The 25,974-nt window shown below is 44.5% G+C and overlaps 1 protein-coding gene across 1 annotated transcript in view; it reads right to left on the bottom strand.

Moving 5' to 3' along the window:
* Window positions 1-19,771, bottom strand: part of SMYD3 (SET and MYND domain containing 3) — an 804,855-nt gene extending 785,084 nt beyond the window's left edge. The window contains exons 1-2 of the mRNA XM_030196460.1: window positions 19,625-19,771; window positions 10,997-11,331 (exon numbers count right to left, since the gene is read on the bottom strand). Coding sequence (XP_030052320.1) covers window positions 10,997-11,247 — 251 coding nt within the window. The 5' untranslated portion in view covers window positions 11,248-11,331; window positions 19,625-19,771. The remainder of the gene's footprint in view (window positions 1-10,996; window positions 11,332-19,624) is intronic.
* Window positions 19,772-25,974: the final 6,203 nt, after the last annotated feature.

The following is a 25,974-nucleotide window of genomic DNA, read 5'->3' as shown; positions in this document are numbered from 1 at the left end:
TCACCAAGGATGAGAGAGGGGGAGGAAGGATCATGGAAGAAGGCAAGCCAGGCGTCAAAGTCACTGAGAAAGGATGAAAGGGACTTATCAGGGGGACGCTAAATGACCGCTATTCGAAGAGGCAGAGGAGAGAAAAGGCGGATAGAGTGGACTTCAAAGGAGGAAAAACAGTGAGATTGAGGTGGAAGAACAGGTTGAAATCTGGAGGAGGGAGAGAGAAGTAGTCCAACACCGCCCCCACGGCCAGCAGGGCGAGGAGTATGTGAAAATAGATAACCGCCATGGCACAGGGCTGCGACTGAAGCAGAGTCATCAGGGCAGAGCCAGGTTTCTGTTATGGCGAGCAGATGGAGGTGACGCGAGATAAAGAGGTCCTGGATATAGGGGAGTTTGTTACAGATAGAGCGGGCATTCCATAGGGCGCAAGAGAAGGGCAGAGAAGAGGAGGAGAGTAGAGGAATAGAGATGAGGTTAGAGAGGTCGCGGTGAGATCTGTAGAGTTTGGATAATAGTTGGTGAGGAGGACCAGGATTGGGATTGATGTCACCAGCTGAGAGTAAGAGAAGGAGTAAAAGAGAGCGGAGGAGAGTAGGAGAGGTGTGGCCACGAAGGCGTCGAAGGCGAGAGGTATTTAGGTGGAATGGGGAAGGCAAAATGGAGGGAAGAAAGAGACGGAGATTAAAAGCCAAGAGGGAGGAAGAGGATAGGAGAGAAGGTGAGGTGATGAAGTCAATGGATGGGAAGTGAGTTCCTGTAGCGGAGAGAGGTAGGGGGTGAGAGAAAAGATTAGGAAGGGACAGAGCTAGGAAGAGAATGTGAATAGGGGCCATAAATGATTAAGGTACTTTAGCAACTGGAAAAAGATTAGATACAAAGAGAAAAATGCCCCGCGCGCTGTTAGGCGCGCGGCACCTAGAGCGGAGGCCCTGAGTGGATCGGGGTGGACCTGGGTGTCACCCCGGAGAAGGCTGTAAGGATATGCAGATGAGCTGCAAGTCCTCCACAGCACCTGAAAGGCAGCCGGTGGTAGAGGTGGGTACCTCTCAGCTGAGGAAAGGCTTACCAGGGGTTAGGCCGAAGCCAGCATTCCTCCCCCTGAGGGTCGCCTGATCCTAGCCAAAAAGCACCTGGAAACTCTGTGCATTTGGAGAGAAGGCCCTGGGAAGATCGGGGTGGAACTGGAGTCACCCCGGATACAGCTGTGAGGAAATGCAGAAGGGGTGCAAGTCCTCCACAGCACCTGGTGGGAGCGCTGGGCACCTAGAGCGGAGGCCCTGAGTGGATCGGGGTGGACCTGGGTGTCACCCCAGAGAAAGCTGTAAGGATATGCAGATGAGCTGCAAGTCCTCCACAGCACCTGAAAGGCAGCCGGTGGTAGAGGTGGGTACCTCTCAGCTGAGGAAAGGCTTACCAGGGGTTAGGCCGAAGCCAGCATTCCTCCCCCTGAGGGTCGCCTGATCCTAGCCTCCTATGAGGAACCGTGTCAAAAGCTTTGCTAAAATCTAAGTAGATTACGTCTATAGCACGTCGATGATTCAATTCTCCAGTTACCCAATCAAAGAATTCAATGAGATTCGTTTGGCATGATTTCCCTCTGGTAAAACCTGTGTATGCCCTGCCCTCACCCCCACCTTGTCAATACACAATGGTGCTCATTTTCAAATTACACAGACTTACAGAGTTACATGGAGGGGCATTTTCAATATGACATCTATGTTCGACTACATTTTGCAAAAAATGTTCAAAATCTAAATAGGAAAGAAGGTCATTTTTGAAAAAGAAAAACGTCTTTTTTGTCAAAAATATTGTTTTGTGATTTGGGCATTTTGTTTTTTGGGCCATTTTCAAAAAAAAAAAAAAAAAAAAAAAAACACCCCCATCCAAGTGCAAAAGGTACAAAATCAAGCCATTGGGATGTAGGAGGAGCCAGAAAGTTTAGTAGACTGGTCCCTCTGACATCCCAACACAGCAATAGGGCACCCTAGGAGGCACTGCAGTGGACTTCATAAAAAGCTCCTAGGTACACATCTCACCATTGCTGCCTTACCTTGTCTGCTGAGCCTCCCAAAACCCACTACCCCCAACGGGTGAAGGGGGCACTTATTTGTGGGTACAGTGGGTTTCTGGTGAGTTTTGAAGAGCTCGCAGTTTCCTCCACAAGTGTAACAGGTAGGGGGAGGTAGGAGCCTGGGTCTGCAGCACTACTAGACTACTCCAGCGACCTGCATGCTATTCTAATGGACCCAAGTATAACATCTGAGCTTGGCAGAGAGGCTGGCAAGTAATGTTTTTCATCACATTTTTGGGGGGTGGGAGGTCATTCCTGATTCCCTCCAGTGGTCATCTGGTTATTTAGGGCACCTTATTATAAAAACAGGTCTAGCTCAAAACATCTTAGTTTTAGTCATGGACGATTTTGTTTTGTTCCATTATGGCTGAAAAACATTTAAGTCTTAGGAGTGCCCAAGTCCTCCGTGAACACACCCCCTTCAGATTTGGACGTACTTCTAATGGACTTCATAGAAAAAAAAAAATCTATGAATAGGTTTAAAAAAAACAAAACAAAACTAAGCAGGTACTTACAGAACAGCGCTTATGCAGAATACGAATATTTATGCACATATAGATGTACATGTCATTCTGAATATTTGCTCACATAATGCATGTATTTACTACATAAAATTGCCCTTTTAATCCTTTGATGATGGGTCTATTACTTTAAGTACAAGTTCACACTCTACTACAGAGGTGCAAAAAAGATTTATACAACTTAAGTGCCAAATGAAATATTTAGGAGTGATGGGAGAAGGATGAAATAAAGTAAATTGTAAGAGCAAAGAGTTAAATTTCTTTTTTCTTTTTTGTTTTGTTTGTTTTTTGTTTTTTTAAGAGTGGGAGGTAAAGGAGGAGATGGGTCTTGGATTTATAGTTTCTCTCTTTCATAGTACCTTTTTGGTGGCTATCCTGTATTTCACCTTCCTCATTTTTCCCTTTAGTTTGTTGCCCAGTTCTTATTGTTTCCAAATACCTAACCTAACATACTGCCAGCCATAGCTGCTCCTCCTGCATTCAGGTCTCTGCTAGGCCACAGCCTTTCCTCCTGATCTTATCAGCCTATTAACTGAGTTTCCGCAGGGCCACAGTTCCTACTCCTGATCTCAGCGCCAAGATTTTCTGACAGCTACTCCTAAAGCAAAGGCTCTCAGCTCAAGTCATCAATGGCCCCAAACAGATCTAGCTTTTAGGAGATCAACAATATATTTAAGGCCAAGAATAGAATATACTATTTTGGCTACTCAAGAAATCAAACCTGCCTTGGGAATCGTAGGAAGAAATGGAAAAATCACTACACTGAAGTAATAATCAGCCTGTGAAAGGGATTAAATTTCAATTTCTACAATGGAAAAAAAATTAGGAGAATGGCTATTTTCTGGGTGATGTTCCATCTTGCCCTGTCGTAACTTCAAATGTCCACACTTTCATCTAGAAAAGAAAGAAAAAAAAATTGACTGCCATTGCTTTTTATCACTCAAGAATGACTGCTTTGCTTATCTCGTAGCTCTGACTAGGAAGACTAGCAGGGGCGTAGCCACGGGTGGGCCTGGATGGGCCTAGGCCCACCCAGTTTGGGTTCTGGCCCACCCAGCAGCGGAGCGCTGATCCTGCATCTGCCTCCTTCTCTCTGGCGGCAGCGCTTCCCAGACGCTGCCTACCGCCGCCACGATCTACCGCCTCCCTCTGTCTCAACAGCAGCGGTAGCGTCGCGATTCAAATACGCTGCCTCCTGCCTCTAACCCGGAAGCGTCTCCGCTTCCGGGTTAGAAGCAGGAGGTAGCGTGTTTGAATCGCTACCGCTGCTGTTGAGAGTGAGACAGAGGGAGGAGGTAGATTGTGGCAGCGGTAGGCAGCATTTAGGAAGCGCTGCCATCCGAGAGAGGGCGGGCAGGTGGAATGGGAGGGAAGGATGCATGGGGGTGAAGGAGAATCGCTGGACACATGGATGGGAGCGGGAGGGGAGGGGAGAGAGGAGAGTTGCTGGGGATGATGGATGGAGGTGGGGGGTCAGGGGAGAGAGGAGAATTGCTGGGGATGATGGATGGATGGAGGTGGGGGGTCAGGGGAGAGAGGAGAATTGCTGGGGATGATGGATGGATGGAGGTGGGGGCAGGGGAGAGAGGAGAATTGCTGGGAATGGATGGATGGAGGGGACAGGGGCAAGAACAGAATTGCTGGGGATGGATGGATAGGGGCAGGAGAGAGAAGAGAATTGCTGGGTATGGATGGATGGAGGGGAGAGGAGAGTTGCTGGACATGGGTGGATGGAGGGGAGGGCAGGGGGCAGAGGAGGGTTGCTGGACATGGATGGATGGATGAAGGGAAGGGCAGGAGAGAGGAGGCTGCTGGATATGGATGGAGGAGAGGGAAGGGAGAGAGAAGAAATGCTGGACATGGATGGAGGGAAAGAAAGTGAGGAAGGAGATGAGATGAGGGAAAAGGAAGAGAGGAGAAAATTGCACATGGATGAAGAAAATAGGCAGAAGCTGGATCCACTGGACAGTCAAGTCTACGGAGGACCCAGAGCAAGAAATGAAGAAGAAAGGCGGAAAGTAAAGAAATAAATGGAAAGGAAGCCCTGGAAACGGAGTAAAGAGGACAGATAGCAGCAGAATCAGATACTGGGCCAGTATGATCATAAAAACAAAGTCACCAGACAGCAAAGGTAGAAAAAAATACTTTTATTTTCATTATAATGATTGGAACACGACCACTTTGAGAATCAGGTGCTCAACATTAAAAGTTTATATTTATTTACTTATTTATGGCATTTTATCCCACATTAAACATGAATTAGATTGGAACCTGGGATCATTTAATGTTTTTTTTCCTGGAGAGAGTAATGCATTGCCTCCCCCACCCCCCAGGCTCTCTCCCTGGCTATAGCCAGCTCTGCAATTTTGAGGGGAGGTGCACCAGGGAGAGAGCATGTTAAACATTTACCAGCACACCACTGTCTAGTGCCCACTCACCAACCTGTTGGCTCACCCAAAAATTGACTTCTGGCTACGCCACTGAAGACTAGGCCTATTCTCAACAAAAACCCTTGTACACAAATATTCATTTTTCTCATTAATCCTCCAGAGCTGCAAGGCAAACCATCAAGACATATGGTATACTTCAATAGCAATAAACAAGATCAGTTTTTTTTCCAGATAAAATGCAAACATAAATCGAAGATTCTATGCCATAATCCCATCTAATGTTTAGAATGCAATAATTTTAGATCAGCCATTTTATACATGTTTATTGAAAGTTATTTCACATAAAAAGATCTCCAGAAAGGATTAACAGCTAGGGCTGTACCGAATACATGATTTAATTTGATTCAGCCTCAAATATATTATTTGTATTTGGCCCAATAGCGATTTAAATTCAAATAATCCAGGGCTCTACTGTGGTAAATGCTACTGAAATAAAACACTTGAGCTCTGATTTCATGTTGCTTCTTTTATTTTATTTTTTTTGTTATGTTAAAGCTCAATACCCATTATTTGTTTGACAGAATAAATTTTTTCATTATTTGTATTCAGCCGCGTAGTAAATTATGCTATTTGGTACAACTCTATTAACATAAAATTTTGAACAGATACTACTGGATTTCCTAGCTTCATTAGCAGGATTAGTTATCCATCAATTAGGCTCACTGAAACTTACACGTACATTTATATAGCCCAACACAGCCACCTCAATGATACGATTTTTTTATGGTGAGGCCCCGATTTTCATCTAATCCTGTTTCATTTTTAAATGGAAACGGGTTTAAAGCAACCAGACACTGTCATACTTGTTTTTCATTCTACGCACATTGAGAACCGACTAGCAACACTTGACAAACTCCATCTACACATCACAGATCAGGGATGGCAAAAGTCTGCTGAAACACGGGAAAAAAAAATCTTCATTGCAATGTTAAATCAAAAATAGTCCTATAAGGACCAGGTCGACTCCCATCCTTACCAGGATTGGGAATTAACTTGATGAGGGCTTCATTTGCCAGGGGTGAAAAAGTCCCTTGTTCCAACGCCTCAGAATAATAGGCGTCAAGGAGGCCACACAAGGTGGGGCTTAAGATCTTGTATAAAGTTGCCAGGGCCCAGGGCAGTGGAATGTTTAGTGGCCTTAATAGCTACAGGCGTTGAGCAGAGCCCTCACCGCCTCATCTAATCTAGGCAGGCCAGAGTTCATCAGGTAGTCAAAAGAATCAGGACCCTCACCACAGGGTTTCCCCGAGCATAAAATTCCTTATAATACTTAAAACAATATATTAGCAACAGTCAAAGGATTGTGATGCAAGACCTCTTGGTCATCAACTAAACACGAAATATCTGAAGCCCATCCCAACATTTAGTTATGGTAATAAATCAAGGAAGCTGCTGACATATCTGTAATACTTAAATTTCCAGTAAAACTACAACTTTAGTTCGCTCATGAATTAGCAAGTTAAATGCTACCTGCATAGTCACAAGGGCCTCCTTAGCTACAGCAGTGGGGGATTGTACCCAAGGGTGATTAGCACACAGATACTGTTTTAAGTGGACAGTCATCTGAGCTATCCTACAATTCCGAGCCACAACGTAAGAGATGATATTCCCCCTTAGCACTACTTTAGCTGTTTTCCAATAAAGTCCCGGGGTATCCATATGTTGCGCATTAAATCCAATATAAGCCTCCCACTTAACGTGTATAAATCACTCAAAGTGATCATCCTCAGTCAGATAGGCAGGAAAGCAGCGCTGTTGGGCCAAAACAACCCCCCGGATGCAGCTCCAAGTCCACCCAAAGCATGGCATAATCTGTTATCATGGTAGGTACAATCCGTGCTTGAGCTACCTGAGCAAAACTGGCCTGGGGTAGAAAAATATAGTCAATTAGAGACATTCTGCCATGTGCCCTGGACACATGGGTATAGTCCCGCTCTGCTGGGTGGAGAAGACAAACATCCACCAATCCCTCTCATGGAAGACCTTTAAAACCGCAAGGTAGATTAACATGAAATGAACCTTGTGCTCTGATAAAGTTGCACACAAGGGATGAAACAACCTGCGTTTCTCAAGCAATCCTGAAAAATTAGCACCTGGGATCCATTATAAGCCCTTATGTATATAGTTGAGACCTTGGATAGCGATTAAGTCACCAGTCATTTTTCTTCCTGTGAGATGAGCACATTCTAAGAAAGGCAGGCCAAGGCTGTCTCACAGCCGCAGGGACTTTTCTAACCAGGATTCTATTTCAGACAACAAAGACACAGATATAGGAACACTGAAAAAGCACAAGAAACCTCATCATGAGCAAAGTCCTCTAATTTACTCACATGTGCGCTTACTAGATCCTGCAGCCTTTTCACCCCTACCGATGAGACCTGTGCATCGTCTTTCAGACCCAAGACACGCGCTTCCAGTTCTATAGGGCACTTGTTCATGTCTGCAAGTAAAGTTTTCAGCTGTTTGATTTGTCCCAAAAGCCCCTCCAAACGGGGTCCCAGTGCTTGATCCACTGCATGCTACAGGTCTGCCAAAGCCTTTGCAGTAAACAGGGTGATGACCCCTGCCACTGGCCATAGGGTCCCACTGCATAAATATGATATTTTCATCCATTTGTTTTGCCCTGTTGTCCCTCCATTCCCGCTGGCTTGCCAAAACATCACTCCTGTCGATTGGTCAATGTACTTGTCCATGCACTCTCTCGACCCCAATAAATTTCCAATATTCAATTGAGGCCCGATATCAACAAAATACATACAAAATGCTGCAGGTACCTCAAAGCAGGTAAGGCACATATCCAACTTACCTCCCAGCATCTGACTCCCTTGCTTTTACTTTATTATAATTATTCCTTTGTCTCCTAATTTTCCTTTTGTATCTTCATTGCGGACTACAGCATTTTTTAATTTTTATTATTTTCTTCTATACCCAGAAGGTTTTCTGTACAAGTTAATTGTTTGGTTGTAAAATTTCAAGTGCTTAAAAAAACTGCTATGTGCAAAACTTGTTTTTACATCAGACACCACAAAACCATGAACTATAGCCGTACTAACCTGTGGACAAAGCCTAGTATACTTAATTGCATGAGCCCCAGCACACATTCATGCCATTAATGCATGTTATTTACCATAGGGTCCCACTGCATAAATATGATAATAGCATTAATGCACACTTAGAGAACCTCACAGGAATGGGTATGGAAGAAGTTGCTGTGGGATTTCCGCAGGAGTGCAGTTAACATCTCTGGTGACTCCAGAATGAGGCTTGGAATGCATTAAGAGCAGCAGCTGGAATACCAGGCTAAGGCTCACAATGCCCAGAGAGGAAGCTGGAATGCCAGACTAAGGCTCACAATGCCCAGAGAGGAAGCTGGAATGCCAGACTAAGGCTTCAAACACTCACTGGTTGAATAATAAAAAAAAAAAAAAAAAAAAAACACAGGAGGCTGTTAGGGTTGGGAGGAAACAGAGGGCTGTGAGAGCAAGCAAATATGAGCATCAACTCCTGTGAGTATGAGTGAGAATGGGCGGTGATGGGTGAAATTGCTATCCCTGTGCAACTCTAATGCCCACTGTTTTTAAGACCTTTAGAGGCCTTATGCTAAGCTGCGTTATGCGCCAACGCAACTTAAAATGGCATACCATGGTATGAACGTGGACATCCTGCGGTAACTGCCAAAACTAGCAAACACTATCATACTTATTTGGGAAGGGGCATGTCAGGGGCGGAGAATGGACATTCCTGTGCTAAACAGTACATTCGCATTAGTGGTTATTGCAAGATTACCGTATGAGCCCTTATCGCCTACAAAATGGGTGGCAGTAAATGCTCACAGTAATTTTTTTAATGGCTGCACGCTCATAGCAACATTAGTGCATGACCATTAATACAGAAAATCAGCATCTTACAGCTATGGTAAAAGTGGTTTTGGCAAAAGGAAAAGCCTGTACAAGAGCACATTAAGGCCACTTTTTACTGCAGCTTAGTAAAAGGACCCCTAAATGACTTCAGCAAGCAGCTAGAGCTTTAAAGGGTCTTATGGAAATATTAAAGCCTTTACAATTACAGTTGAAATGAGTTCCACCATATTTTGTGCCATCTCACACACACCGGTCCAACACCAATACCCTGAAGAGTGGCATATGTGAGCTAGACAGCTTCAGAAGAAGTAACATTATTTTAGCTTGATCTCATATCTTAGCCAAACGTAAAACTCTGGAGGATACTATTTGGCCATATTTCTTATTTGTTGCATTTGTATCCCACCTTATCCCATCTCTTTGCAGGCAGTTTAACTCTACTTTATCCTTTTATTGTTTAAACTGGTAGAATTAGGCTCCTACTATTCTCTGAGCTTAAAGCTAAAAAATAAAAATCCTTGTGTCATTGTGATATTTCAAATCATTTACACCTGTCTTAAATACACTGTACAATTTATACATACTGTGTAAACCACCATGATAGGAACAATGAATGGCAGCAGTGGCGGCCCTACCATTAGACCAACTGAGGCGGGGGCCTCAGGTGGCACTCTTTATGGTGTGATATTTCAAATCATTTACATCTGTCTTAAATACATTGTCTGTCCAGTTTATATGTACCATGTTATGACCAATAAATGGCGGCCCTACCATTAGGCCAACTGAGGTGGGGGCCTCAGGTAGCACAGCATCTTTTGTCGGCAGCGATCCCCATACGCTGCCCTGCAGTCAGCACTGGCGTTTCCTCTGTACTATGAGCCGCCTCTCTGAAGTAACTTCCTCAGAGGTGGGCCGCAGTAGAGAGGAGACACCAGTGCCAGGGCTGTGTATAGGGATCGCTGCTGCCAAGGACGACTTCTGAAAACAACAAAAATAAGAAGATGAGTCAGGGAGAAGGAGAGATGCCAGACTGTGGCAGGGGGAAGAAGGGGAGGGAGTTGGCACAGACAGTGTGGAAAGATGTTAGACAGGGGGCGGGAAGGGGGCCATTTCATCCTTGCCTCAGGCAGATCGCCTTGGGCCGCCTGGCCTTGCTAAAAAAAAAAAAATGAAAGCCGCCCACACACACACACACCACAAACTATTACTCTTATATAGTTAGTTCACTTCCTTGGTCTCATACTACATCACACCTAAGGTTTCTCAGCTGACCAAGGTGAAGTGTGCTGAAATTTAAAGCAAATTAACTGCTCTCGTTCTCACCCATATTCCAACAAAATACCATTCACCTCAAACTCTTTTTTTCTTTACTTAACCATTTTAAAAAAATTGGTACTTCCTTTCTTGTCCAAGATGCTGTAAATTTACAGCTGGCAGTAGCAAGACACTAAGTAACTGACTGCATGCCCTTTTTTTTCTTATTAGCTATTAATTAATCCCTGCCAACAAATTTTATAATTCAAGAGCTCAGATTCATTGCCCCTCGCATGTCAAGAAGTATCAGTTCTCTTCAAGCACACATGCAACGTTGGAGGGCAGAATGTCCATGTGACAAAAAACTTTATACTAATAAACTCCAAAGTTTAACAAAACTGACAGTAGGACTCTGGATCCAGCTATGGACTCTAATCACAAGCCTCACATACTACGTTCTTTAATGATCAAACGTTTTTCATATATTTTACCCACACAGAAGTCACAGGATGTGTTTCAGAGAAACAAAAAAAATAGCAAACCTCATGGAACCTCATACATATCTCTCAGTCTCATATTGAATGGATGCTGCAAACAGGGGAGGGGGAGAACATAGAAAGTGGCATGTAACCCAGGCAGTCAAAGTTCTTGTTTCACCCACCTACGTCTATGGGCTTCCAGTTTTAACTACCCTAGAAAAGGCAAGTCCACAGATGTAGAGAACAGGAAGCTATAGTGAAGGAAGCAAACTTCAGTGTACATCTCCTTTGGACACAAAGCTGCCCTGAGCTGAAGACCTGTACGGTGCACAGGAAAGCAAAAACAGGACAACAGATATTGTACCTGCGGAGGCAGCGCTCGCACACAGCTCCCCGGCTCTTCTTAGATACGGTGTAGGCAAAGGGCTCTTCCACAACGTAAAGTAACTCCCCCGGCACCAACACAGACGTGGCCCGCAGTCCATTTCCCTTGTCCACACTTTGGAATTTCTCAAATCTGCGCGCCATAGCCATACCACAGCACTTTCTACCAACAGTCGCTGCCCAGATGCTTCCAAATGAGGAAAATTGTGTAAATGGGTTTTCAGAGGTCATGAGACCAAGAACACGGAAGAAAATCTAAACAAGGCTGCAACGGGCGCCACCATTTTGCTCTGTCCTGAGGAAGAAGTTGAATACCTGTTGAAACAGGAAGAAGGAAAGGATGAGAATGACTCCAGACTTGGTATACAATCACAGCTGTCCTTTCAGGCACTCTTCCAACCCCCAACTCCATACTCACACCTATATGTATACCCCAAACACATATTATATAGAAAATAACTGCCGCCAGAGCAGGCTTAAGGTCTGGTGTCCTAGCTTGGTAATAATCCGCTAATTTTTAAATCGGGACCATTGTGGGTCCAAGAAGGCTGAAGGAGAGAAAATATCTTGGGGCCAGGACACTGAGCAATGCATGTCAACAACCATCCCTCACCAGAACAGCTGGCCTTGGTTATCCATGCAGAGCACAGCCCCTCTTCAGATACATGTATAACCAAGGCTAGCTGTTCTGGTGAGGGATGGATGTTATTTAAATTCAACAGACTCACTTCAGCAATTTCACTTTGTAAGACTCTATATAAAGCTGAAGAACCAATATTGACAATACCCCTGCAATAACCTATCAGACAATGTATTATTGCTGGGAGGAAAAAAAAACTCAAAAGGTCCTTTGCTAGGCAGCCAGCACACAAGCTTAATAACAGCTCATCTTGGACTGTGGTCATATTAACGGTCAAAAACCTCCTGTGCTCGTACTGCAAATATTTAAATTTTCTTTTTAAATTTTGTTATTTTTATGTTTTCTTTGGTTTTCTATGATAAATGTTGGTATTTTTAACAGAAATCTAAGTATTTCAGATCAGACATTAGGTGCACTATTACTTAGATTAAGACTCTGTCCTGCCCGGGAGGGAAGGGTTAGGACAGCTGTTGTAGTTGGTGATTCGATCATTAGGCATATTAGATAGCTGGGTGGCTGGTGGACGCGAAGATCGCCTGACTTGCCTGCCTGGTGCGAAGGTGGCGGACCTCACGCATCACCTACATAGGATTTCAGATAGTGCTGGGGAGGAGTCGGCTGTCTTGGTACATGTGGGTACCAATGACATAGGAAAATGTGGGAGAGAAGTTCTGGAAGCCAAATTTAAGCTCTTAGGTTCAAAGCTCAAATCCAGATCCTCTAGGGCAGAATTTTCTGAAATGCTATCTGTCCACGCGCAGGGCCCAAGAGACAGGCAGCGCTCCGGAGTCTCAATACGTGGATGAGACGATGGTGCAGGGAGGAGGGTTTTAGATTTGTAAGGAACTGGGCAACATTCTAAGGAAGGGGGAGCCTATTCCGAAAGCATGGGCTCCACCTTAACCAAGGTGGGACCAGGCTGCTGGCATCAGCATTTAAAAAGGAGATATAGCAGCTTTTAAACTAGAAATGGGGGGGGGGGGGGGGGGGGGGAGGCCAACAGTCACTCAAAAGCGCATGGTTCAGGCTACGGTATCTTTCAAAGATATCACCAAAACAGTGAGGTTGCAAAAGAGACCGTAGTAGATCAGGTGTTCTTAAAGAAAAATAACAATCAGACAAAAGATTGTAAATTAATACTGTCAAGTACTAAGCATGATGTAAATAGGAACAACAAAGTTTGAAATGTCTATATGCGAATGCCAGGAGCCTAAGAAATAAGATGGGAGAGTAGTGCCATAGAAACGTTAAATAGTAGTAGTTAAAATAAATTGTACTAAATTAAAATTAGATATAATAGGAATCTCAGAGACCTGGTGGAAGGAGGATAACCAGTGGGACACTGTCATACCGGGGTACAAATTATATCGTAGTGATAGGGTGGATCGAATTTGTGGAGAAGTAGCATTGTATATTAACGAAAGCCTTGAATCAAATAGATTGAAAATTCTGCAGGAAACAAAACACATCTTGGAATCACTGTGGATGGAAATTCCATGTGTAATAAAGTGGAAAAGGATAGTGATAGGAGTGTACTACCATCCGCCTGGCCAGGATGAACAGACGGGTGCAGAAATGTTAAAGGAAATTAGGGACGCAAACAAACTGGGCAACACCCTGATTACCCTGATATTGACTGGGTAAAGGTAACATCGGGGCACGCTAGGGAGGTAAAATTCCTTGATGAAATCAAGGACAGCTTTATGGAGCAGCTGGTACAGGAGCTGACGAGAGAAGGAAAAATTCTAGGCCTAGCCCTTAATGAAGCACATGATCTGGTGCGGGAGGTAATGGTGCTGGGGCCGCTTGATAACAGTGATCATAATATGATTGGATTTGATATTAGCTTTGAAGTATACATAGAAAATCAAATGTGTTAGTGTTTAACTTTAAAAAAGGAGACTATGATAAAAATGAGAAGAACGGTGAAAAAAAAACAAAAACAGAGGAGTGGCTGCGAGAGTCAAAAATTTACATCAGGCGTGGATACTGTTCAAAAACACCATCCTGATTGTTTGAAGGGGAGACCTTACTGTTGTACTCTGAGGCCCTTGAGAAGTTCCCAATAGTGGGGTCCGACCGGTATGCCTATCTTCAATTAACCTCCTTTCTTAAGACAAGGGCAGTTTGGGAGGTAGTGGCCAGGGAACAAACAGTACTAGAGACCATCTGTGAAGGCCCACCTAAGACAAGTGGGTTGGTATCGCGCCTCTACCACATCATCAATAGGCAGTCCCCGAAATATACACTGCACAGGAAGAGTTGGCAGAGGGAGCTGGGCATGGAGCTGGAGGAGGCAATGTGGGAGAAAATGGAGCGGGCTGCGGTGGGAGTATCGTCTCATGTGCCCTTTAAGGAGAATGCGGTGAAGGTATTGTACCGTTGGTACCTGACGCCTGAGAGTCTTCAGCGTATCTACCCCGCATTGACGGGGCTGTGCTGGAGGGGCTGTGGGGTACGGGGCACATCTGGTGGACCTGCAAGAAGGTCAAGGCTTATTGGAGAGTGGTTCGCAGCAGGTTGCAGAGGTGGGCGGGCAGTCCGATACCATGGAGCCCGACCCTTTTCTTATTCTCGGCTGTAGCTGCGGGTCTCTCACACCCAGCATACTTTCCTGAGGCAGGCCATAAGTGCCGCGAGAGTGACAATTGCTGCTCATTGGAAGCAGCCCACAATTCCACCGATTACTAGGTGGATTCATAAATTGAGGCATATCTGCGAGATGGAGAGACTTTTAGCGGAAAATCAACTGTGTAGATGGCACCTGACCTGGGACCCATTTCTCCTTCACGTATAACTTGACTGATGTCCTATGTTATGGTGGTGCTCGAAGGGTGGGTCGGGGTTCCGAGTAATAAGAGTGAAATGGAAGCGGGGTTTAATACAAAAAACATTTAGAAAAGTTGAAGTTTTGGACTAGTTATTCTGAATAGTTCAATAGGTACACTTAACGCAGTAAGAAGTGTTCTTTCGGTATATCATAAGATTCTTACTACTCTCTGTATTACTTGCTCGCTATACTTCGAGACTTGTGTTCTGAACAATTGACATGTAATACGATATGCATGATGTACTATGTTTCAGATTTTGTGAATTATTTATTAATAAAGACTTCATGAAAATTAAAAAAAAAAACCATCCTGGAAGCCCAGGCCAAATATATTCCGCGTATTAAAAGAGAAGGACGGAAGACCAAACGACAGCCGGCGTGGTTAAAAAGTGAAGTGAAGGAAGCTATTAGAGCTAAAAGAAAATCCTTCATAAGATGGAAGAAGAAACAGCATAAGGAATGTCAAGTCAAATGCAAAGTGCTGATAAGGAAGGCTAAGAGGGACTTCGAAAAAAAAGACTGCACTGGAGGCAACACACACACAGTAAAAAATTTTTAAGGTATATTAAAAGCAGGAAGCCAGCAAAAGAATCAGTTGGACCGCTAGATGGCTAAGGAGTAAAAGGGGTGATCAGGGAAGACAAAGCCGTAGCGGAGAGATTAAATGAATTCTTGGCTTCGGTCTTCACCGAGGAAGATTTGGGTGGGATACCAGTGCCGGAAATGGTATTCAAAGTTGACGAGTCAGAGAAACTTAATGAATTCTCTGTAAACCTGGGAAGATGTAATAGAGAGTTCTACAAACTGAAGAGCAGCAAATCTCCTGGACCGGATGGTATTCATCCCAGAGTACTGATAGAATTGAAAAATTAGCTTGCAAAGCTATTGTTAGTAATATGTAATTTATCCTTAAAATCGAACGTGGTACTGGAAGACTGGAGGGTGGCCAATGCAATGCCGATTTTTTTAAAAGGCTCCAGAGGAGAACCGGGAAATTACAGACCAGTGAGTCCGACGTCGGTGCCGGGCAAAATGGTTGAGACAAAGAACAAAATTACAGAGCATATTCAAAAGCATGGATTAATGAGACAAAGTCAACATGGATTTAGTGAAGGGAAATCTTGTCTCACCAATCTACTACATTTCTTTGAAGGGGTGAACAAACACGTGGATAAAGGGGAGCCGGTTGATATCGTGTATCTGGAGTTTCAGAAGGCGTTTGACAAAGTACCTCATGAAAGACTCCAAAGGAAATTGGAGAGTCATGGGATAGGAGGTAGTGTTCTATTGTGGATTAAAAACTGGTTAAAAGATAGAAAACAGAGAGTAGGGTTAAATGGTCAGTATTCTCAATAGAGAAGGGTAGTTAGTGGGGTTCCCCAGGGGTCTGTGCTAGGACTGCTGCTTTTTAACATATTTATAAATGACCTGGAGATGGGAATAACTAGTGAGGTAATTAAATTTGCTAACGACACAAAGTTATTCAAAGTCATTAAATCGCGGGAGGATTATGAAAAATTATAAGAGGACCTTGGGAGACTGGACGTCTAAATGGCAGATGACGTTTAATGTGAGCAAGTGCAAAGTGATGCATGTAGGAAAGAGGAACCTGAATTATAGCTACATCATGCAAGGTTCCACGTTAGGAGTCACAGACCAAGAAAGGGATCTAGGTGTCATCGTTGATGATACGTTGAAACCTTCTGTTCAGTGTGCAAACTGTAGCTAAGAAATGGAAGGGAAATGGGACTGGATATACCGCCTTTCTGACGTTTTTGAAACTACATTCAAAGCGGTTTACATATATTCAGGTACTTATTGTACCAGGGGCAATGGAGGGTTAAGTGACTTGCCCAGAGTCATAAGGAGCTGCAGTGGGAATCGAACTCAGTTCCCCAGGATCAAAGTCCCCTACTAGGCTACTCCTCCACTCACAGAAAGTTAAGTATTATTAGGAAAGAAATGGAACACAAAAATGAGGATGTTATAATGCCTTTGTATCGCTCCATGGTGTGACCACACCTCAAATATAGTGCTCAATTCTAGTCACCGCATCTCAAAAAAAGATATAGTGGAATTAGAAAAGGTGCAGAGAAGGGCGATGAAAATGATAAAGGGGATGGGACGACTTCCCTTTGAGGAAAGGCTAAAGCGGCTAGGGCTCTTCAGCTTGGAGAAAAGGTGGCTGAGGTGAGATATGATAGAGGTCTATAAAATAATGAGTGGAGTTGAAGGGGTAGATGTGAAGCATCTTGTTTACGCTTTCCAAAAATACTAGGACTAGGGGGCATGCGATGAATCTACAATGTAGTAAATTTAAAACAAATCGGAGAAGCTTTTCTTCACTCAATGTGTAATTAAACTGTGGAATTTGTTCCCAAAGAATGTGATAAAGGCGGTTAGCTTAGCGGAGTTTAAAAAAAGTTTGGACAGCTTCCTAAAGGAAACGTCCATAGACCATTATTAAATGGACTTGGGGAAAATTTACTATTTCTAGGATAAGCACTATAAAATGTTTTGTACTTTTTTGGGATCTTGCCAGGTATGTATGACCTGGATTGGCCACTGTTGGAAACAGGATGCTGGGCTTGATGTATCTTTGGTCTTTCCCAGTGTGGCAATACTTATGTACTTGTCCCAACGGAGCTCTCCGTTTCACTCTCTTGATGAGCTTCTTCAGGGGACTAAGTGCTAAGAGTAATACTGTGCCTCTCTTTTTAAGATCAGCATCATACAACTGGAGAAACGCCATCTTAGTATTACTCTTAGCACTTAGTCCCCTGAAGAAGCTCATCGAGAGAGTGAAACGGAGAGCCCCGTTGGGACAAGAGTCTTAAGCTAAGTGCTGTAACCTAAGTAATAGAGCGCCTAATGTCTGATCTGAAATACTTAAGTGTTGGTATTGTATAATTATGGTACAGCCAGAGACCCCTCCACTGGAATGGTGGCGGGCCCAGTCATAGAGCTCAGGCCATTACAGACCTTGGCTGAGTCAGAAATCTGATGGCTGACATAACTGGGAGCTTACTGGAAAAGTATGGCCTAGTTTGTAGCCCAGATTGAGGCCTAAAAGTTAGGTCAATAGATATGGAAACAAAATGGAAGCCCATATCTGTTGCAAAGTGGAATTTTCTCTAATGTAAGTTAGAAAAACAAGTTGAGAAATGAGTGAGTCATGCCAGGTGCATAGAAAATAGGGAACTAGCTGTCCAAGAGAGGAGGGAGACTTTCCTGTGAGCAGGATTGTGGTCAGCTATGGTGTGAGAAAGGAAAGGCGTAGCAAGATAGAAGCTACTCATTAGCATGAGCCAATCAGTGACAACCATGACATTAGCATAGATCCAATCAGGTATATCTACTGTCATATTATCCATATCCTGAGGGCACCTATAAAAATCAGGGTTTTTCCTGGTTTAAGTTAGAGAGAGAAAAGGGTTGGCACTCTCTCTCCAAGGGAAACCAATGTGTCCAGCAGAATTGACAAATTACCTAATTGCTTTCCCTTGTAAAACCTCTAATTGGTAAAAGAAATTATAAAAGATTAGGAACTAATTAACACCTGTTTGCAGCTTATTATATTCCTATAATTAATTGATTGTACTTGCCTGTTGTCAATCATTGATTTGACTTATACCTTGGCAAATAAACTCCTCATTCCAAATGATGATTTGTGGGCTTCACTTAATGATGAAAGGCTGTAAGTATAAATGCTTTTGCTGTATCAGGCTATCATTCGCTGCATTGTATAACCTGTAGCCTAAATCCAGTTTGTCATAAGGCTGGTATCTATTCCTTGCCAGTGCTGAGAGGCGGACTAATGCGGGTCCCTTAGACCTAACGTCTCTCTCAGTGGCAATTCCTTTTAGAACTTCACAACTCCCTGATTACCCCAGTACTAATGCTATTTAGAGATGGAGTCAGATTAAGGTCACTCCAGCCTTCTTGGGGGGCTCGGGACCCCTCAATTCACAACAGTATCTTGAACAGAAATCTATCATTAAAAAAACAAACATAAAAAAAGGAAAATTTGAATATTTGCAGAAGGAGCAATGATATGACCACAGTCCAAGATGAACTGGCATTAAACTTGTACACTTGCCACCTAGCAAAGGACATTTGAGGTCTTTTCCTCCCAGCAATAACACATTGTCTGATAGTTTATTGCAGGGGTATTGTCAATATTGGCTCTTCAGCTTTATATAGAGAGGGATGGATGTTGACATGCATTGGTCAATGTCTTGGCCCCACACAGGTCCTGACTTAAAAATGAGATTACCAAACCAGGAGACCAGATACCTTAAACCTACTCTGACTGCAGTTATTTTCTATATGTGTTTGATTATGGGTGAGAGTATGGATATAAAAATAAGGACAAATAATTAAACTTCAAAAATGCTGTAGTCCATAATAAGGATCCGTAAGGAAAATTAGAAGACATAGGAATAATTATAATAAAGAAAAGAAAGGGATTCACGGGATACTGGGAGGCAAGACAGACGAATGCCTGACCCCCTCCGAGGCCCCAGCACTACAGCACTTTGTATGTATTTTGTTGATGGAGATTGTTGAAGTCGAGAGAGTTCATGGACAAGTACATTGACCGATCGACGGGACAAGAACGATGTTTGGCAGGCCAGTGAGAAGGGAGGGCCAGCCCAGCAGGTATAAAACAACGGATGACGGGCACCAGCAGCAGGGACCATCACCCAGTTTACTACAACGGCTTTGGCGGACTTGTATAGTGGAGCAAAGCTGCCAAGGGGGCCAAGATTCCCCGCGCCCGGCCTCCAGGGGGTGGAGGGGGGACCGGCGCCAGAGTCTATCTCTCCTGCTCCTATGGGCCGGGACTCGGAGCAGCAAACAGGAGAGAGAAAGAATCCCCCCCCCTCTGGAAGCCGGGGAGGAGCAGACACAGTGACGCAGGGGGCGGGGGGAGACTGCGGCAGTGAGTGAAAGTGAACATTATTGCAGCGGCGGCCGGCGGCACTGGCAGTAGTAGTAGCGTGTGCTCCGCGTGGAGGGACGGCGGGGGCTGCAGCCCAACCCCACTCCGGGAGTGGCTCTTCCCTCGGAAGCCCTGCAGTGGGAACAAGAGTCGGAACCCCGTTTGGGGCCAAATCAAATAGCTGGAAACTTACCGAAAGTCCAAAACGAACAAACGCACTACAGAACTGGAAGCGCGTGTCCCTGGAGTCTGGATGACGTAATGCAATCTCCTGTTTTCAATTTTAATCAAACCTCCTGGCACCGAATTTTCCCATGCTTTCTTTCCCTTAGTATGTTACACAAAGTGAGAGGCCGACTCCTAATATAGCCCCCCCCCCCCCCTAAAAAAAAAAAAAAACAACCTGCAGGCCATGCATGCAGAATCAATGAGGTTGGAGTGCAAACAAAAAAAAAGCCGGATGACGTCAAAAAGCTGAAGCCCATTGGGGTGATCTCGGTTTCCTCTGCCCCGCACAGCCTTCTTCCACATACACTGAAAACAAAGCAAACAAACCTTTGAGCCATTTCAACCACGTTTTCTTTCTTTCTTGTTGGTACCATTTTTATTTTATCTCACTTTCATCTGTTACAATAGTAATTAGTTCTAAATTTTAAATCATTGTGTCATTTGGAGGGTATGGTTATAGGGACTCCCTGTATTAGTGCAGAGCAAGGCTGTCGAGAGGGGGGGCAGGGCAGGGGGGACAAAATTCCTCGGGCCCAGTGCTGCAGTACCCGATCGCACCCACCCTTGGCTCTGTCGACCGTCCGCCACCGGGCCGGGCCCCCCCCCCCCCTCGCATTGAAGTCATCACAGCGCCTCACCTGTCACCTCCGTGACTGAAGGCGCAGCAGTGGCAGATCGGATTTGCCTCCTTTCGGGCCTTCCTTCCCTGTGTCCCACCCTCATCTGATGTAACTTCCACGAGGGCGGGACACAGGGAGGGAAGGCCCAAAGCAGTGGCGTAGCCAGAAATCAATTTTTGGGTGGGCCAACAGGTTGGATGGGTGGGCACTAGACAGTGGTTTACTGGTAAATGTTTAACAACAGGCTCTCTCCCTGGTCCACCTCTGCGCCCCCCCCCCCCCCCCCCGGTCCACCTCCCCTCAAAATTGCAGAGCTGGCTATAGCCGGGGAGAGAGCCTAGGGGTGGAGGCAATGCATTACTCTCTCCAGGAAAAAAAATTAAATGATCCCAGGTGCAAATCTAATTCATGTTTAATGTGGGATAAAATGCCATAAATAAGTAAATAAATATAAATTTTTAATGTTGAGCACCTGATTCTCAAAGTGGACATATTCCAAACACTATAATGAAAATAAAATGATTTTTTTCTACCTTTGTTGTCTGGTGACTTTGTTTTTCTGATCATGCTGGCCCAGTATCCGATTCTGCTGCTATATGTCCTCTTTACTCCGTTTCCAGGGCTTCCTTTCCATTTATTTCTTTCCTTTCCTCCTTTCTTCTTCATTTCTGGGCCTCCGCAGACTTGACTGTCCAGTGGATCCAGCTTCTGCCTATTTTCTCCATCCATGTGCAGTTTTCCTCCTCTCTTCTTTTCCCCTCATATCATCTCCTTCCTCTCTCTTCCCTCCCCTCCATCCATGTCAGCATTTCTTCTCTCTCCCTTCCGCTCCATCCATGTGCATCTCCTTTCTCTGTCTTCCCTCCCCTCCATCCATGTCCAGAATTTCTTCTTTCTCCCCTCCACCCATGTGCATCTCCTTCCTGTCTTTCCTTCCTTCACGTCCATCCCAGACCAACAATTCTCTCCCTGCTCTCTCCTCCATCCACCCATGTCCAGCAACCCTCCTCTCTCCCTGCCCTCCCCTCCATGTCCAGCAATTTCTCCTCTCTCCCTGGGCCCTGACCTCCCATCCATGTCCATCGATGCTCCTCTCTCCCCTTTGACCATCTCCCTCTCATTCCCTTTCCAGCACTCCTAGTCCCCCCTCTGTCTCTCCCTTACCCAGTCTCCTAAATTCCTCCCCCCCTCTTTCACCCACTTCATCAGTCCCCCATTACCCATACTCTGTACTCACCACCCCTCCCAATCCCATCCTTCCCTCTGCTCACCAACAATAAAGAACGACAACGTGGACGCAGGCAGCAGCTCACAGGTTTGCTTCCTGTGATTTGAGTGAACGGCGACGGCTGCGCGGGGGAGTAGAAAAATATTTTCTAAATGGCTTCCAGTTCCTTCCCTCCTCTAGTCGCAGCGGCGAACTGGCGCAGGCAGCCAATAAAAGCAGAAAGCATCCAGGCTCTTCAACTCCGTCCGTCCTTCGCTTCCCTCTTCCCTGCCCTCTCAGCGCGTCCCGCCCACCCGAAAGGAAATGACATCAGAGAAAGGTGGGACGCGCTGAGAGGGCAGGGAAGCGAAGGATGGACGGAGTTGAAGAGCCTGGATGCTTTCTGCTTTTACTGGCGCCGACCGCGCCAGTTCGCCGCTGCGAGTCTGGAGCGATCAGATGAGCCAGAGCGGGTACCGTTTCTGATGCAGTGTGTGTGCGCTTGGGTGGGCGGCCGGCCGGGCGGGCCTGAGCTGAAATTGGGTGGGCCTGGGCCACCCAGGCCCACCCATAGCTACGCCCCTGGCCCAAAGAGAGGCAAATCCGATCTGCTGCTGCTGCGCTTTTAGTCACTGAGCGAGGTGACAGGTGAGGCGCTGTGATGATTTCAATGCAGGGTGCCTGGCCCGGTGGCGGACAGAGGGAGTGGGTGGGGACTGGCGGGGATGGGGCCCCGGGCCCGACCAAGTCTCTCGGCGGCCCTGGTGCAGAGATGTTTTCACCTAGTAAAAGGCCACCAAAACAGACATCATGTTATGAGAATCAGATGCTTAACAATCAGACTTACTATTTATAAGTACAATTTAAAAAAAAACAAAACATTAATGAGGTTGAAACCTGGGAGCATTTAACATCTTTTTTTTCCAGTCCCTACATCAAAAGAAAAAGATGGCTTGGGAGAACTTGCGCCTTTTGTTTTGTGGATTGCAGTGTATATTATGAAAATGCACTTGCCTTTTTTATTACTACTATTTCACAGAAAGGTATTGAATATTGAGGGAAGGGCTTCCTTCATGCAGAAGTTTGTCCAGTCTAAATGTGGCAGCATTGTGAAGTTTAGCACACTATTATCCTCCCAGTTCATACAAAGTTAATTATGGTCAATGGAAAATAAATCTGTTGGCTCAGGCTGCTTGCTATCTGAATATTCTGTTTCATTATTGCTACCAAGTATTACATATTAAGGACATTTGCTTTAAACTTTGTTTTAATTCATTTATTGTTACGTCTGTGCTCACCTCACCCTCTGGTGGCCAGAACTGGTGGCTGCTACGAACTGTCGTCAGTTCGGATTTCAGGCCGGTCCGGTCCAGGTCTTCCAGACTGCCAGACTTGCTCTTCTTGTTTGTCCCTGAACAGCACCCGTAGCTGCCTTCTGATTCTTGCAGCTGAGCTTCAGCTGGTATTGGCTTTATTAGCTATCTGGAGACTTCTGAGCTTGCCTTTGCATTGCGTCTAAGGCCCTGGTATGTTGGGGTGCTGGTGCACTTCTACTGTTTCCAGTTTCTAGTTTATTCCTGCCTTGATTCCTGTCTGTTCTTGCTAGTCTGTGGATAGTTAGATTAGATTGTTGTTTGTTTGTTTGTTTGTTTGTTTGCTTGCTTGTCCTGTCTCTGAGTTGTAGTTCTGTGTTAGTCCTTGTCTGTTTGTATCTTTCTGGCTGCTCTGCAGCTTTTAGTTTTGTGTCTTGTTAGTCAGTGTTTGGCTCCCTGTTTTAGTGGCTGTTTACAGCTTTCAGTCTTGTCCTTTATTTTACCCTTTCCATGCCTTGCTGTCCCTGTATGTTCCTTTCCCCTCTGACTCTCAGTCCCTGTGCTGCCTAGCTGTTATCCAGTCCTACCCTGTCCTGCAAGTCCTACCGGCCGCCTGAAGCCAGGAGCTCAACTCTTGGTGAAAAGTGGCAAGTGTAGGTGAAGTCTCATTGCTCATTAGAATTCTGCCTTGCCTCTGGTGTGGGGTGGTTTTGCCTGCCGCTGCCGCTCCTCGGCAGTGGCCCAAGGGCTCACAACCTAGTTTCCTGCTTGAAAACGTGACATTTATCCAGTCCTAGTGGTTAGGGTGGTGGACTTTGGTCCTGAGGAACTGAGGAACTGAGTTCGATTCCTAGCACAGGCAGCTCCTTGTGACTCTGGGCAAGTCACTTAACCCTCCATTGCCTGCCACATTGAGCCTGCCATGAGTGGGAAAGCACGGGGTACAAATGTAACAAAAATAAAAAATAAAATAAATAAAACCAAAGGTGAATCCTAAAGGTGGTTGAACAATTAGGTATAAACAGTGTTGTTTCTGACTTTACTTGTTTTACACTGCTTTGGCTCCTGCTGATCTGTACATCTGTTGTCTGGAATTTTGGATGATGGAAATGAGGAAATAAAAATTAAGTTTTAGGTGTACTCTGTGGAATTTGTTGTTTACAGTTGCAATACGTTCTGGTGTATGCATGTGATAATATTTGAATATCTGTCTATACTTATGGCTCTGATTTCTGAACATGCGGCATCATTAAAGGACAGACGTTTAAATGCCCAGTTGGGTATATATGTTTTTCTCAACTTTAACTGTTTCAGACATATTCATCTATTTGCTCCCATGATATAACTGAATTCTATTATTTTGTCTCATTAAACCAGATTTTACTTGGGATAATGTGTGATATAAATGAAAATAAAAATCCTTTATCCTCCACTTTTAAGATACTGCCTATCCAGCTGGATGGTGATGGCACAAAGAAAGCAAGTTTGGTCCAGTGAAGACTAACTCAAAATAACTATTGAAAATATGACCGTACCATGTCTCTGTGGTTATATTCCACTAATAAGTTAAACGATTAGCTTTCTTGAAAGGATTATATAAATTTGGATGCATGACTAGGGACACAAACCTACGCTTATTTATTCAATATCACAATTCCTCATGTACAGTCACAAAACAACCTTTTAGGGTGGATAGTGTTCACAATGAGCTTTTATTATCAACCAACTAGAGATAAGTTATCAGTTTTGGCATGGTATATGTCATCACAAGAACAAAATATATGAAAACCAATGGACTGGATTAGGGGTTTATAGCCCATTTAGTTATGTATTTATTTATTTATTTAGATTTTGCTCACACCTTTTTCAGTAGTAGCTCAAGGTGAGTTACATTCAGGTACACTGGATATTTCTCTGTTCCAGGAGGGCTCACAATCTAAGTTTGTACCTGAGGCAATGGAGGGTTAAGTGGCTTGCCCAAGATCACAAGGAGCAGCAGCGGGAAAAGAGATGGCTGAGGAGGCGTATGATCTAGGTCTACAAAATCCTGAGTGGTGCAGAATGTGTAAAAGTTAATTGATTTTTCAATCTTTCAAAAAGTACAAAGACCAGGGGACCCTCAATGAAATTACATGGAAATACTTTTAAAACAAATAGGAGGAAATATTTTTTCATTCAAAGAATAGTTAAGCTCTGGAACGTGTTACCGGAGGATGTGGTAACAGCAGTTAGCGTATCTGGGTTTAAAAAAGGTTTGGACAAGTTCCTGGAGGAAAATCCATAGTCTGTTACTGACATAGACCTGGGGACATGGGAAAATCCACTGATTGCCCTGGGATTGGTCGCATGGAATGTTGCAGTTTGAGTTTCTGCCAGGTACTTATGACCTGGATTGGCCACTGTTGGAAGCAAGATACCGGGCTAGATGGATCACTGGTCTGACCCAGTATGTCATATCCTTATGTATACTATTGAAGATAAAATGTCTCTCCCATTTCTCTAACACATACCTCTGAAATTGAGAGTCTTGGTACAACTATTTCAGAAAGGTCAATCTGGCTGTCCATTCAATGTCTATATTATCCTCTATATCCATCCAGGGAGGAGCATGATCTGACAGACCTAACTGTCTCCCTTTCCCATCCCTAATCAGCAAATTGCCACATGATGCCAATTAGCACAGACTTTTACTGCCTAGTAAATAGGTAGCAGTTAAGGGCTCCCACACTAATGGCCATGTGCTAATTGGGAAATTAGTGTATGGTCATTAATGGAAAAAAAATTGCAGCTATTTTAAAGCCATGCCAAAAGTGACCTCAGTGCATGGGAAACCCACATGCTAAAAAGAGCACAAGCCACTTTTTAGCATAGCTTAGTAAAAGGGCCCCTAACTGATTAGCACTGGATTAGAGCGTGAGCTCTTACCGCTCATGTGCTAATTTTTATCAATGGCCATGTGCTAATGGCACAGTACAGAGAGGGTTCAAAGTATAAAACAGGGTCCAAAATACAACACAAAGAGCACCAAGAGCCTTCAAAAATGGGACACAGTTCATTTAATGGTCAAAATCAATAATCCAGTATAGATCCAGCATGGGCCGTGTTTCAGCGCCTGTGTCAGAGATCAAGTGCAATCTATTGTAAAGGAACAGTGAGTCCCTTCATTCCTTGTACG

This window comes from Microcaecilia unicolor, chromosome 3, assembly GCF_901765095.1.
Source record: "Microcaecilia unicolor chromosome 3, aMicUni1.1, whole genome shotgun sequence".
Lineage (NCBI taxonomy): Eukaryota > Metazoa > Chordata > Amphibia > Gymnophiona > Siphonopidae > Microcaecilia > Microcaecilia unicolor.
This window is presented reverse-complemented; position numbering and strand designations above follow the sequence as displayed.